Source organism: Rhinolophus hipposideros, assembly GCF_964194185.1.
Source record: "Rhinolophus hipposideros genome assembly, chromosome: 26".
Classification (NCBI taxonomy): Eukaryota; Metazoa; Chordata; class Mammalia; order Chiroptera; family Rhinolophidae; genus Rhinolophus; species Rhinolophus hipposideros.
This window is the reverse complement of record NC_138072.1, coordinates 16,545,955-16,561,648: the sequence shown is the minus strand read 5'-3', so window position 1 is coordinate 16,561,648 and position 15,694 is coordinate 16,545,955. Positions and strand designations below refer to the sequence as shown.

General features: G+C 39.2%; 1 protein-coding gene and 1 pseudogene across 2 annotated transcripts in view; both read left to right on the top strand.

Annotated features, from left to right (window-relative positions):
* CATSPERE (catsper channel auxiliary subunit epsilon) overlaps nucleotides 1-15,694 on the top strand; it is a gene marked incomplete at both ends in the record, with an annotated part of 76,526 nt that overhangs the window by 40,786 nt on the left and 20,046 nt on the right. Inside the window, 6 exons of the mRNA XM_081039451.1 lie at nucleotides 2,674-2,732; nucleotides 8,135-8,210; nucleotides 12,169-12,221; nucleotides 14,575-14,625; nucleotides 15,034-15,067; nucleotides 15,136-15,215. Of these exons, the coding sequence (XP_080895577.1) occupies nucleotides 2,674-2,732; nucleotides 8,135-8,210; nucleotides 12,169-12,221; nucleotides 14,575-14,625; nucleotides 15,034-15,067; nucleotides 15,136-15,215 (353 nt within the window). The remainder of the gene's footprint in view (nucleotides 1-2,673; nucleotides 2,733-8,134; nucleotides 8,211-12,168; nucleotides 12,222-14,574; nucleotides 14,626-15,033; nucleotides 15,068-15,135; nucleotides 15,216-15,694) is intronic.
* LOC308493225 (proteasome subunit alpha type-1-like) lies at nucleotides 4,784-6,778 on the top strand (annotated as a pseudogene). Its single transcript has 2 exons — nucleotides 4,784-4,885; nucleotides 6,052-6,778. The product of its transcript is annotated as a proteasome subunit alpha type-1-like (transcript).

Genomic DNA, 15,694 nt, shown 5'->3' with positions numbered 1-15,694 from the left:
TTTATAACTGAAAGTCTGTACCTTTTGACTGCCTTCACCCATTTCGCGCGCGCGCGCACACACACGCCTCTGACAATGGCCAATCTGTTCTCTGCATTTATGAGTTCAGTTCATTGGGCTATTTTGGGGTGTTTTTGTTTTTTTAGGTTTTCTGTTTGTTTTATAGATTTCACATATAAATAAAATAATAATGCCCTCAAATTCTATCTATGTTGTTGCAAATGGCAGGAGTTCCTTCTTTTTGTGGCTGAAAAATAATCCATTGTGTGTATAGCACATTTTTTTATCCATTTATTCATCGAAAATCGAACGACACTTGGATTGCATCCATGTCTTACCTACTGTAAATAATACTGCAATGAACGGGGGGATAAGTATCTCTTTTTGAAGTAGTCTTTTTGTTTCCTTCAGATAAATACCCAGACGTGGATTTGCTGCATCGTATGATTTTAATTTTTGAGGAACCTCCATGATGGTTTCCATAGTGGCTGCACCAATTTCCATTCCCACCAACTGTGCACAAGGGTTTCCTTTTCTCCACCTCCTTGCCAATACTTGTTATCTCTTGTCTTTTTGATAATAGCCATTCTAATAGATAGGAGGTGATATCCCATGATGGTTTTGCTCTGCATTTCTCTGACGATTAGTGATGTTGAGCACCTTTTCATGCACCTGGTGGCCATCTGTATCTTTTTTTTGTAAAAATGTCTCTGCAGATCCTCTCCCCATTTTTTTTAATTCAATGGTTTCTTTTTTTGCTGTTGACTTGTTTGAGTTCCTCATAAATTATGGATAGTAGCCCTTTATCAGATTTATGATTTGCAACTGTAGTCTCCAATTTATTAGGTTACCTTTTCATTTTGTTGATGTTTTCTTTGCTGCGCACAAGCTTTCCAGTTTGATGTAGTCCCACTTGTTTTACTTTTGCTTTAGGTGTTGCCTTTGCGTTAGGTGATAAATCCAAAAAATCATTGCCAAGACCAATGTCAAAAAGCTTGCCACCTATGTTTACTTTTAGAAGTTTTTATTGATTTTGGAGCAGGGCCCGGTTGGGACCCCTACAAAAGAAAACTTGCATTGTCCCTGGCCTTGCCTCTCTCTGCCCTAGAGCTTAACAGTTGATCCACCCCCTCTCTGTGGTTTGAGCTTGGAATGTACCCTTTCCCAGTTCCTGAGTTTGGAATGTCCTCTACTTTAGATAATTACCCTGAAACATGCTTGCTGCCTATCACAATACCCCTTGCTTACTGATCCCAATCTTTATGGCCTAGCATTCTTTCCAGGTTACTGTCATCATTGCTCCTGGGTTGATGACCACATTGGAGAGCCACATTGCCAGAGGGGAGGCTCCATGCAGACCCCTGGAACCATCATATGGCCTCTGGAGGAATGCCCCTATTGTCCCGTAAATATCCCAGGCTGGTCTGAGAATGTGAAGGCAGTTTTTGGAGGTGTTAACCCGCTGCCTTCTCAGACCACCAAATGTTTATTCTATGACCCAACTCCTGTGTCAGGCTATTGGCTGAGCTGTGCAGGCAGCATGAGTCCCAGACTCGTTTGGCCTCCAGTTTCAGTTTAAGGTCTTCCATTCAAGTAACTAATCTTATTTTGAGTTGATTTAATATTTATTATGTATATTTATCTTGAAATATATAAAATTATATGTATATGTATTTAGAGAGAGATCAATTTAGTTCTGGCTAATATGCTGTGATGAGAACAAAGATTTTTGTGCTTTTGAAAAATCTTAGCAAAAAATTTTATTTCAGAGGCAAAGTTTATTTACACATAAGCTGGATGCTAAGTGATATAAGACAAAATATACAATCTTTGGTAATAAAGTTGAAGGTTGCCAAGGTCATTACATTAACAATAAATCTAGTTCCATGTTCAAGGAAAAGGACTAATGTTAACATATATAAATATGTACAGAGGGTGCCAAAAAAATGTATACACATTTTAAAAAGGGAAAAAAACTGTATTAAAATTGTTATACTCAATATGTACTGATAACAAAAGACGAATACAAGTCACATTTGACTTCTGCAATTACAAGAGGTGCCCAAAGTGGTTACCATAAGTGTAATTTTAATACAGTTGTTTTCCTTTCTTAAAATGTATATACATGTTTTTGGCACCCTCTGTATATAAAACAAAGAACTACCATTAAGTGATTTAAGGAGATGGGGATTGTAATTACAAATATGCCCCAGATGGAATAAAATAGCAAGAACATATGCACAACCCAAATGGACATTTTAATAATCACTCAAAAACAACAGAGGAAAGGTTCAGGCAAATAATTCCTCAGTCTCAAAAATTACAGACAATATGTTATCTGTAATCATTTAAAACCCTCTAAGAAGAAATAAAAATGTCCAGAGACAAGGTTATTAGAAAACAGAAGAAAGTGTAAAGTTTGATGTGCTCAGGATATAAATGAAAAATAAAAATGAGAATTCTGCAATAACAAAAATCAAATGAGGAGGGAGAGAAAAACAATACAAATAAAAGGACTATGATAATATAAAATTAAAAGGAAAATGTGACGAAGTACATGTAATATGTACATAATTGGAGTTTCTGAGATAGAAAATAAAAATTGGTAGAGGTTAAACATATGATATTTTTACCTAAAGAAAGATTTTAAAACTTTTTTATCTTCTTTTTCAGACAATAACATTTTCTCAGAATGTAAATTATGAGGCAGTGGATAATTACTTCCAGCTGCAGTAAGTATGATTTTTAAAAGAAACTACTCATGTTAAATATGCTATTCAGGCTATTTATTCTGTAGGTATTCTTTTACTTAAGTGGCCTCATATCCTTTAAATATCCAGATTTCAAATTCCTTAAAATGTCGGGATAGATGTGAAATTAATATTCTGTGTAAAAATTTAGAATACTCCTTTTTAAAGGAGATTAAATGGAAACATGACTTACCTGAAGGTTCTCACTCATCCAATTGAAAATGCAAAAAAAAAAAAAAAAATGTGTATATGACATGATATTGTAAGAAAGAGCCCTAAAATTTCCACTAAAAAAATCTGTGAGAACTGATAAGTGAATTCAGTAAAGTAGCAGGATAAAAAAAAAAATTAATGCTCAGAAATTGATTGCATATTTATACACCAATAAGGAATTATCAGAAACAGAAATTAAGAAAACAATCCCATTTACAATTTCATCAAAAAAATAAATAAAATACCTAGGAATAAATTTAACCAAGGATGTAAAAGATCTGTACTCAGAAAATTATAAGACATTGAAGAAAGAATCTGAAGAAAATACAAATAATTGGAAGTATATACCATGCTCATTGACAGGAAGAATTAACATTGCTAAAATGTCCATACTACCCAAAGCAATCTGCAGAGTCAATGCACTCCCTATAAAATACCAATAACATTTTTCACAAAACTCGAACATATAGTACTAAAATTTATATGGCACCACAAAAGATCCCGAATAGCCACAGAAATCTTGACTAAGAAGAACAATGTTGGCAGTATCAAGCTACCTTATATCAACTACACTACAAGGCTACAGCAATCAAAACAGCATGATACTGGCATAAAAACAGACACATAGATCAAGGGAACAAATAGAGAGCTCAGAAATAAACCCACACCTTTATGGCGAATTTATGACAAAGAAGGCAAGAATATATTTGGGGTAAAGACAGTCTCTTCAATAAATGGCGTTGGGAAAACTGAACAGATATATGCAAAAAAATGAAACTAGACAACTTGTTACACCATATACAAGAATAAACTCAATGTGGATTAGACTTAAATGTAAGACCTGAAACCATAAAACTCCTAGAAGAAAACACAGGCAGTAAATTCTCTGACACTGCTCTTTGTAGTATTTTTCCTGATACATATCCTTGGGCAAGGGAAACAAAAGAAAAATAAACAATTGTGACTGCATCAATCTAAAAAGTTTTTGCACGGCAAAGGAAACATCAAGAAAATGAAAAGATAACCCACTGAATGTGAGGCGATATTCACTAATGATACATCCACTAAGAGGTTAATATCCAAAATTTATATTATAAGGAACTCATCCAACTTAACACCAAAAACACAACAAATTTGATTAAAAAATGGACAGAGGACCTGAACAGACATTTCTCCAAAGAGGCCAATAGACCTGAAAAGATGACCAATAGACATGAAAAGATGCTCAACATTAATCATCAGAGAAATGCAGATTACAACCACAGTGAGATATTACCCCATACCTGTCAGAATGGCCATGTGAGGAACCTCCATACTGTTTTCCATAGCGGCTGCACCAATTTGCAATCCCACCAACAGAGCACAAGGGTTCCCTTTTCTCGGCATCCTCACCAACACTTGTTCTTTGTCGTTTTATATATAATGCCAGGTAGGTACTAGACTTAAGAGGTAGCATCCCTTCGTAAATTATATAAATGTCTAACCACTATACCATACACCTGAAACTAATGTAGAATAATATTGAATGTCAACTGTAATTGAAAATTTTAAAAAATAGAAATGATAGATAAAGGGGAAAAAAGAGAAATGTTAGGATGGTAATAGAAGGTTAATCTGACTTTTTAGGAAAATTTTCCCAGAGTTAGGACTACATTAAACTTGTCTAGAAAAATCAAGACTAGTTTCAGAGCTCAAATATGTTCTCTGACAAAGGATAGAATTGGGAAAAGTAAATTTGAACTTAAAGTTTATATTCAAAGATTTCTATAATGTTGAAAAGGTCTTGTGAAAAATCGTGGTCTGAGAAGGCCATCTGACACATGAAGGGACGGAGCCCACAGAAGTTAAACATCTTCTCCAAGCTCACGGGGCTGGTTAATGGCAGACTGATGATGAGAGCCTTGGAGCCTGGTCCGAGATCAGTACACCAGATATTATTATCACTTCGTATCATGCTTTAATCAAAGAGATCCCTTAAGAAAGATTTTAGCACACCAGAAAATCTTAATACATAGAGTATCCTGATAATAATTTTGAAATGCATAAGAACTGGATGTTTATTCTAAAAGAATGTTTCCAAAGCCAAATGATTCCAATGTAAGAAAAATATTATCCCAAAAGCGTCCAAATAAAGTTAATCATGAACCTCCTTAAAGGAGGGGGAAAAAAGAAATTGTAAAAAAAAAAGGGGGGGGCTATTTCTTAATTCAGTAAATTTCAAGCACGTTTTACCATTCATTCCCATCCCATAGTCTTTACATACTTCAGCAAAAACCAGAACTCTAATATCCCAGAAAGTGTTTAACTATGAGTAGACTCAGATAAAAATTGAGTGTTGGAACAAATAGCACCTAAGCACTTAGTTTCTGGAGGAAGGCCACCAACCTAGAATTGTGCCTTATGGCATTTATATGGTTGTCATTATGTCCTGACGATACATTTTCTGGAAAAATAGCATTGTCTTTCTACGAAAAAGTCCATTTTTCTTTAGTCTGCTGCTATGCCAAGTGAATTTGAGTACCTCACTCTATGTCAAGCACTTTCTAGGTGTTCAACATACGTGGTGAATGAGAAGGACAAAGTAGTGCTGTCATGGGATGTATCTTGAGTGGTAGCCTAAAACCAGAAAGTACTCAAATAAATAAACAAGATAATGCCAAATAGTTATAAGTGCTGTTAAAAAAATAAAACAGAATGAAGTGGTAGAGAGGGGAGAAAATTCTACTTTAGACATAACAGTCAAGAGAGGCTCAATTCATCCCTTTCCCCTTCACCCACCAATGTTTCTCTTGATTCTTCTAAAGGTATGGGTTCTCTAGGGCATTTTGGTTTTATGGATGTTTACGCAGAATTCTGTTGCTGTTGAATACACATCAAAGGGTCAAGGATACTTTAGTGTCAGTCTGAGACTTGAGATAAAATACCGAAAGCTTTGAAATCAGCCCTGGGGGAATGGGGGAAATCCACCTCTAAGAAAAACTGTAAAGAGCCTTGATCCTCAGCTTTGCAGGTGGCTGCAGTCAGACCAGTGACCAAATCTTGTTCCGCAACCAGCCTGACAATAATGTCACTGCTTAGAGACCCTTAGGGCAGGATTCATCAAACTGAATATGCAATGGAAGCTGTCAAACAAGGTTCAGCCACAGTTGGTCTGAAATCAAACACCCGTGCAGTATTGGCTGCTTTGAAAAGAGCACAGTCAGAACTTGCAGCTCATCGGGGGGGAAAAATTCTCCATGTCGGTATCTCAGTAGTAGATTTACTGCTAATGCTGGACTGTTATGTAATTTTATGCACCAGGAGTATTTGGATTCCAGATTTGTATTTGACAGACTTCTTCCTGTGTCTCGTCTCATATCTCTAATTGGAAGCAAGACCCAGATACCAACGCAAAGAAGTGGCTGGAGACCATATGGTGCTGGGGTGCTTATTGCTGGTGATGGTGATGTGAGCTCTCCTATTTTCCGAACATGTCCATCTGCTAACTATTTTGACTGCAGAGCTATGTCCATTGGAGCCTGTTCTTAGTCTGCTCGTACTTACTTGGACAGACATATGTCTGAATTTATGGAGCGCAATTTGAATGAATTGGTTAAGCATGGTCTGTCTGCCTTACGAGGGACACTTCCGGCAGAACAGGACCTAACTGCAAAGAAAGTTTCCATTGCAAGCGTTAGTAAAGACTTGGAGTTTACAATATCTGATGATGATGATGGTATGTGTCTCCCTTCCTGGAAGGTCTTGAAGAAAGGCCACAGAGAAAAACACAACCAGCTCAACCTGCAGAAAAGGCTGATGAACCAATGGAGCATTAAGTCATAAATCAGTCTATATGTATATTGTCAAATATGTAAGAATGAAAGAACATGTACGGACGACAATAAGCTATACTTTGAACCAAAAGATACAGTGGTGGAATGGTATGTTTTTGGAATCAGTCCAGATGTGAGTTTTTTCCAAGCAACTTGACTGAAACCATATAATGGGATGCACTTTTCTTTGAGAGGGTCTATATAATCATTGTCTAGAAAGTATATTACCTGCACTGATTTTTTTATATGAAGAACATAGCGTCTGTGGTTTTAAAGACAACTGTGAAGTAAAATTGTTTCACCTGCTGGTGTATTGGGGGTGGAGGAAAGAAAAACTGTGTAGAAAAATGAAGATGCAGTATTTACTTTAATGTCCTTTACAAGTCATATTGTATTACTGAATTTATCAAATCAAAGTTTCCAGCAAATAGAACAATAGTCGTAATTGGCATAGTTATAAGATGCTTCCTGATTTCAAAGTTGTTAAATGAGAGAGAAAAAAAGAAATGTATCTTCGAATTGATGAACTATGGCACCGTGATTTAAAAATACAAAGGTATGCTATTTTGTATCCTCACTTATTTGTTACATTTTATATCTAATATACGATTACTAAATATTAAAATATAATGAATACTGGAAGAAAAATGACATTCGTTTGTGGTTAGTTTGTGTTTGTTGTTTCCCCAGTTTTGTCCAAAAGTGAAAACCTTAGCAGGGGAGGGATGTGAATGAAGCTTCCAAAATGTCTTCCTCCGTGATTTTTGAGTCCTCCTGTTTTGCCTGAGCACGTAATGATTTACATTCACTTCACGAGCTCGAAAGGCAGACCTCCCTTTCAATTGCAGTCAGATCATATTACGCAGCGTAATGTGGTTCAGAAAACTAATTTCATCACTTACTCTTTATTGTTCCAAAGGTGTTATCAATAGGAAGGAAACATCCATAGAGGCTAGAGAAGGAACCTCTGCAGTGGCGATGGCCTCATAATGCCATTAGGAAGCAGGAAGAGATGTCAGCAGCAGAGCTCCACCCTCCAGGGACAGAGGGTGGTAGTGAAACAGGGGGGTTGAAATGCTGATAGAGGCCCACTTCTATTTCCCATGATGTCCACCCTGTGGAACACCATGAGGTGGGAGGGTCTTCAGGTCTGACTGACCACAGTGCACCGCTGCCTGAGCAGAAGCAGCGAGCAATCTCCACCCCCCCTCTCCCACAGGCCTCTAGAATTAATTCCTCAGGGGAGGAGGGTCGATCTCATCTGGTACATGGGATTTTCATCTGCTCTGCAGAAAGGCAGAGCCATGCATGCCTACTTCCCTTGTGAGTCTATAATCACGTGTGTGTTGTTTCTCCTAGATACCAGAACACAGGTCTTCTGCTTGTTCAGGTTAGGCCCAGTGAATACACAAAAGCATGTCTAATCGCCCCAAAGGTAAGTGACATTGGGTAGAAGGAAAAACAAATACTCATTTCAATAATGCATAGGTACAAATTTCCAGTTATAAAAACAGTCACGGGGATGTAAAATACAGCACAGGGGATATAGTCAGTAATATTGTAATGATTACGAATGGTGCTAGCTGTGTACCAGACTTACTGGGGGATCCCTTCACCAGTTACTAATACTTAGTAACAGTTTATAATGCTTCACTGTTGAGATAGCATTATTTTACTTTAGAAACAGAAAATCAGACATAAACACATACAAAAAAAGGGTAAAGTTATTCATTTTTTAACATAAATAAAGCTGTGTAAAGGAAAACTGAAATTAATGGAAGATACAGTTTGTCAGAGAAGACTGCCATCATGTCCATATTTATCTGGCATTTATTTATTCAAAAATGTAACAATTTCTTCATTCAAAAAAACGTATTGCTTACCTACTGTGTTTCTAGGTTTCAGTCTATGTGCTAAGGAATGGGAGTTACAAAGACGAAAAGACTTCCGTAGGGGTAAACCATCTAGCATTAAGAGAACATAGGACACACTCTCCAAGAGCCCAGATGAAAGAGGGAGCGATTTTGATGGGGATGGGAAAGGTACCAAGAAGGTGATACATAAAATGACTGTAGAAGAATACGTAGCAGTTGGGCAGGCAGCCTCCCATGGGGTTCCAGCGAGAGGCATTCCCAAAAGCAGAGCAGTTCCGGTAATGGCGAGTAATCGTGACAGTAAACCCAAATTCCTCACCCCCACCACCTCCTTTGAGTCCTGGTTCCACACTGAGCGTTGCCTCTTCTCTTTATCCCTTCTCAGCCTAACTACCAATCAATAAACATAGACTGAGCACCAACTATGTGCCAGGCATAACACAAGACAGAATACCCACAGGAAGAATTCAAAGTTAAGTGAGACATCGTCCCTGCCTTTCAGGACTCCCCCACAGGGAACCTGTTCCTAGCCGGGCGTGGGTCCATGAGTTTAGAGGAAGCCCTGAACTGAGGCAGACGTGATCCATCCTGGAGCGCTGCTGACACACACTGCTTCCCCAGGAAATTGCCTGCAGGTGCATACCAACCACTCCCGTCCACCTACCATGCCACCCACCCAGGGTAATCTGCGGAGGAAGCAAGAAACAGCACCAGCCCAGGTCTGTGTTTTCCATCTTCAGCTGCTTGACACCTTTCCATACCAGACGACTTCTTAAGCCTCTTTGTTTCCTCCACCCCTCTCCTTCTCTAATCAACAGATTCATTAGGGATCCCAATTCACTCTATCCTGCTCGGCCCAGACATTGCAAAAGCAGGTTAATCTACCCTGAGTTCAGATCCAAGCTCTTCCACCTACTGGCTTGGGCAAGCTGCTAAATACTGAGTCTCAGCTGCCTCATTTGTAAAAGGGGGAATGTAACATCTATCTCACAGAATGAGATAATGAATGCAAAGTGTCCAAAACAGTGCCTGTCACAAAGTCATTAACATGACCGTTTTCTCTCTTTTCTTTCATCCTTGGCATACCCAGAGGAGGATGAAATCTAGCTGCCCTCTGTATCCCAAGTCATTTATACTGAGCTGCCCACTGAAATAGAATGGAGACACAGGCAATAGCCCTTTAGGCAACAGGAAAACGTAGCCTTGTGGAGGTAGGTCCTTTAGCTAGCCAAGAAAATCAAACCTGTACACAGCTACAAGGGATGTTCTCGACTCCAGGACCCTTTTTTGTGCCCCTGTACCCACCAGTAAGCATCATCAGCCTCCCAAATAAATATTAGAGAGACACAGGGCTCAGCTCTGTTATGTACATGGAACCCTGGCCCACAGACTTCTTTTCTAGTTGGATAAAGTTAGGCCCTGACAAACTTCTGGACCAAATGGGCCATGGACTGAGCCATTTGAACAGGACCCTGCTGTCTTTGTCACTTAGTCTTCAGAGCCTGCAGCAGAACAGCAAATAGAACTTCGGCCACTCCCACAGGGCTACACCTCAGTTTTTAACCATGCACCGAGATCCAGAATGCAGTGAGGCCCCCCGAGTAAGCCAGTCCCCAGACGGCCTTGGTGATTCCTTCCAATATGGATTTTCCCAAGAAGAAATAACTACGCTCTGTCTAATCCATTATCTACCAACATTTCTGTGTTGAGGGCTTGTAGAATTTCTGTCTCAGTTCTGTTGTTCTGTCCAATTAGAGGGAATGTGCTGTATCTAATTCTGAGCTAAGGCAGGAGCACTCCTGCCCTGTGTCTGCCCTTAGGAGAATAATATTACCTAAAGAAAACCAATGCACTCATTGTTTTCATTTAGGCTGTCAGACTTGCTCTGTTTCGGTGTCCAGTCCTGGGGGACGTGTCAGCCCTACAGCAGTGGGTACCCAAGAAAACAGGCTTATTCATGCTTCCCATACTCTGTACCCACGCTCTTGTTCAAGATATCCACCTGCGGGTCAACTCATATTTTTAGTCCTAGTCTAGGTTCTTGATTCTGAGGCTAAAGGGGTGACTCTTGTCAACGAGGCCCCAAAGAAAAGGGACGTGACGAATAAGATCATCAAGTGATGCGGGCCCTGACCATGACAGTTTTCAGGACCTCGGTCAACCATGTGTGTTATGTGGACAATATAGTAATGAGGAAAGGCAGGCCCATGTTTCTGAATGCATTTGATAGGAAAACATTTACGGATTTAATAATGATGGACAGCAAGGACCATGGGCAGAGCTGTTGAAAGAACAAGTCAGGTCCTGAGGGTGAGAGCAGGTGGTTCAGAAGACAAAATCCATGAACTCCTGCTGTGGGGCATACCTTTCAAAGGAAGCCTGAAAGGTCTTGGTTGAGCAGGAAAAATCTCTACACCTATCAAACTTGGCTGGACATCATTCTTTATCCCCACCTTCCTCATTCCCAACTCCTTCTTTAGGGTAGGAAGTATTAGGGGTTTTCAGATTTGCCTCGTGGAAATATGGGACATACAGGACATGCTTACGACACAATGCAAGGGTCTAGACCCCACTTAGAAAGCCTGGGAGCTGGGGAGAGGGGAGGAGGCAGGGTAGACAGCAGAAAAGTAAGGTGTCCTGGAGCCATGCAGAAAAAGAACCAGTCATCCCAGTCAAGGAAGAACCAGGACTCTGGTTAAAAAGAAGTCAAATTAATAACTAGATATGTTATAGAAACATGCCAGGTGAGTCGGGTGCAAGCTGGAAGTACAAAGTTGATAGCCATGGCTGTAGAGATGCTGGTGAAAGGTGAGATTAGATCAGTTCTCTGAGATACTGATGTAAGAAATCAGAGAACTAACCTGTGGGCCTCGTGAGCAGTAAGGGAGAAATGAAACAAAGAAACTGAAACCAACAAGTGAACAAGACAAACCAATAAGCAAAAACTCATAGACACAGACAACAGGTTAGTGGTTACCAGAAGGAAAGGGTGGGGCAGGTAGAAGAGAATAAGGGGAGTCAAATACATGGTGATGGTGACAGAAGGAGACTTGATTTTAGGTGGCGAACACACAATGCGATATATAGATGATGGATTACAGAATTGTACACTTGAAACCGATATAATGATATTAGCCAATGTAACCCCCAATAAATTTAATTTAAAAAAAACACCACAGATAAGTAAGGTTAATGGGTCATTCCTGGGGAGAAAATGTATGAGAACTATCGGTTACCTATGTGTGGGGCTCAGATTAAGTCATATTATTCCAATGTCTGTATTTAAACTTTATAGATCCTGAAAATGTGCTTTATTAAAAAACTAGCTGGTGAGGGGAAAAAAGAGAGAAAAGTGATCGAAGAAGGAGGAAAACAGCACAGAGCAGTGTGTAGATCAAAACGCTACATTTAAAAAGTTATTGCTTCACGTCTAAAATGCCGTTACTTTTAGCTATAGAAATATTTTAGACCATATGAAGCAGAACCACTGAACTCACTACCTAAATTACTTCATTTCAGGTGTTCCAAATAGCTGTTGGCTGTGATACTAGTAAATTCATTGTTGTTAAAGGGTAAGTATGTTTGCATTTGAACTGTCTTACTCTTTACATTTTAAAACAAATGGTGAACCAAATGGTAATTACTAGTGATAATATTAGTCTAATGACTGACATGTCCAGAATGAAATCCAAAATTGAATTGACATTGGCATCCAAAAATTGAATTGCCCATTTGTCCAAACCAAAATTGTTTGAACTTTTTGCCAAGTCAAATATTACATTTGAATCCTACCGAAAGGGTCAAAGAACTAACCTTTCTCCATTAGTCGCATTTTTCTCCACTTTCACTTTTAATAAGCCAGTGGCCATCTTTCGCCATCGCCTCTCTCAGTTCTTCAGACTACAACTCATTCCTAGAGAAATGAGAGGGAGAAACACTGAACTCTGTGTACCATCCCACCCAAACCAGTTGTAATTTTATTTCCATCAGGGAATTGCTTCTATCCACATTAGAGAAGTCTCAGTTTCCTGCACCATTGCTGATGGGGAATTTTTTTTAGAGCACACCTAGCAGAACCACCATGGTTTCCTCCAGTGGGTCCCAAAGTGGTTTGCAGTGATGCACTCTGGGTTTTGTGTCATCCTTGTGCCACAGCTCTTTCCTTCTACATGGGAGAGAATCGAGGTCAGCATACACACATCTGTTTAATTGAGGTGAAATGGATAACGGAGATAGCGACAGATTGCCCTTCCTTTCTGGGGGTGAGAGTCGGGGGGGCACTGACTGTTCTCTGAGTCTGTTTATGAAATGACTTGCTCTCATCCAAAGCAAATGTCTGCTCATCTGTCATTTCAATGATCTTTTGAGGACTGAATTGTAATAATCAGTTCCTGGATTGATACGTAAGTAGTCCCATCTCATTTAGCAAGGAATTGTCTATTCCCGCAATTCCTTTCCCCAGAAACACAAAAGCTAACTGACTTCTACAGCCTATAGCACCCTATTTCTGGGATGGTCTACATGCTTGCTCCTGGGGGGTACAGTCTATGGATCAGCACTGGCATCACCTGGGAACTTATTAGAAATGCAGGCTCTCTCGCCTCATCCCACACCTGCTGAGTCAGAATCTCTATTGTCACGAAATTTCCAGGAGATTAGCAGGGGCATTGAAATTTGAGAATAACTGCTCTGAACAACATGTTAGCAAAATCAATTTCCAGTACCACTGCGTGAAGATTTCCTTCTTTGGTGAGACGCAAAGCAGCTTGAATCAATCTATTTCTGGAATAGCCTAGATAGCAATTGTCAAGCTTGGTTACTCATCAGAATCACCTGGAGAACATGTTTAAAAAACAGATCTCAGAACCTTACTCCAGGCCTCTTAGTCAATGACCCACTGCTCTGGAACCCTAAAAACAACCCTAAACCCTAATATCTTGGATTTAGGTTGTGGTGAGCCCAAGGTTTTCACATTTCTCCAAAAGAGACCTGCGTGGGGGGGGGGGGTGAGGCGGCGGCCCGGTGGCTCAGGTGGTTGGAGCTCCGTGCTCCTAACTCTGAAGGCTGCTGGTTGCCAGTTCAACTCTGGCCAGGGATGGTGGGCTGCACCCCATGCAACTAGCAATAGCAACTGGACCTGGAGCTGAGCTGCGCCCTCCACAACTAAGACTGAAAGGACAACAACTTGACTTGGAAAAAAGGCCTGGAAGTACACACTGTTCCCCAATAAAGTCCTGTTCCCCTTCCCCAATAAAATCTAAAAAAAAAAAGAGAGAGACCTGTGGGATCCAAGGTATTTCTGACAGGAGAGTTGTCAGTGGAGGAGGGCATCTCTTGGGGATTAATTCAGGGCGGGAGATGGTCTGGGCTTCCAATATCTACCTAAATACAGTGCTGACTAGGGTTCCTTTTAAGTTAGACTAGAAGCAGCCAACAAAAATGGTCAAATGAATAACTTACTAAAAACACTATCGTTTCATATACCATGATAGCCTTAGGTCTGCATGAACCCTAACTAGAAATTATGTGAATCCTAAAGTAGCTCCTTACCTATACAACTGAGTCTCTAGTAGCAATTGGAAACCTGTTTTTTAAAAATGTGTGAGGAATAAAATTGTCCAAAGAAATTTGTCTTCATTTTGATAGATTTTCTATCAATTTTTCACATGTATCAAATATAAGAGGTAAATCAGTAGATTTCAATTTCTGGTGTCTTCAGAAACATTTGTGAAACTGATTTTTAAAAGTAGAAATGCTAGGACAACACATGAATTCCAGAGGTTCCAATTCAGTAAGTGATGATTCTGTCATACTCTCAAGTTTGAGAATTACTGAGTTAAAAGATTTAACTGAGTTAAATGAGTCAAGTTTGTGCAAGTATATAAGGAATGATGATATTACAACTTCATTATTGTTTTTTTGTAGATTTAAAGAAAAAGAACATCTTCAACATGATTTCTTTTACATTATTGAAAAGTAAGAAATTTTTTAACATAAGCATTGAGTTTTTTATTAATGTAGTACCAATAATTTAGAATCGGTTAGTATTTATATTCCTATTAGCACCAGTCTTTTCTAACATGTGCATTCATTGGTGTAAATTTACCTCTAGGCACTGCTTTTGCTGCAGCTCACGAATTTGATAAGTTGTGTTTTCATTTTCATTTAGTTCAAAGAATTTTTAAATTTCTGTTAAGATTTCTTCTTTTACCCATGTGTTACCTAGAAGTGTGTTGTTTAACCTCCACATATTTTGGGAGTATTTTGTGATTATGGTTATCTATTTGCCTTTTGTGATACCTCCTTACCTAAACAAAGTAATAGTTTTAATGTTTAAGTTTGACAATAGGAAAGATAAATAATGAAAAATGTCTTTTTTTACAGGTCATATCTGAGGGATCAACCATCTAAAAACTTGGTAAGAAAACTAGAATTTTATCAGTTGGCCAAATATAGAAAATAACGAAAGCTTTTTTCCTTTTCTAGAGAGTAAAATATAGTTGGGAAAAATATGGCTCCCCATTGAGACTTCATTTCAGAGAAAAGTTTCACCCTTTGATTCAATTGTAAGTATATTCTCACTTAAATTTGAACTTACTTTGAAAGTTTCCATTCAAAAGCATGAAAAGAAGGCTAATTATCCTATATTTAATAATAAATATTTTTTAGCACCCAATATATGTGCCACTAGGTTTTCAGTACTAGATACACAAAGTTGCACAATTCATGGTCTCCACGTGTTGAAGGAGGTAACAAGTTAGCTGTGAGACATAAGTGTGTAAGAGAGGTGAAATTCTTCTTAGGGATGCAGGCTGTCTCTTAACCCTCGCTTTATCCTCTCTCAACTTCCCTCCCAGTTCCTACCAGCACCCCTGCCTGTTTGATGGAAACTACCTTCCCCAGATGTCATGACTTTTCTTTCCATGGGCCAATAATAACTAAAAGCTTGTGGGTGGCTGGTTAGCTCAGTCGGTTAGAGCCCGGTGCTGGTAGCACCAAGGTTGCTGGTTTGATCCCTGCATGGGCCACTGTGAGCTGCACCCTC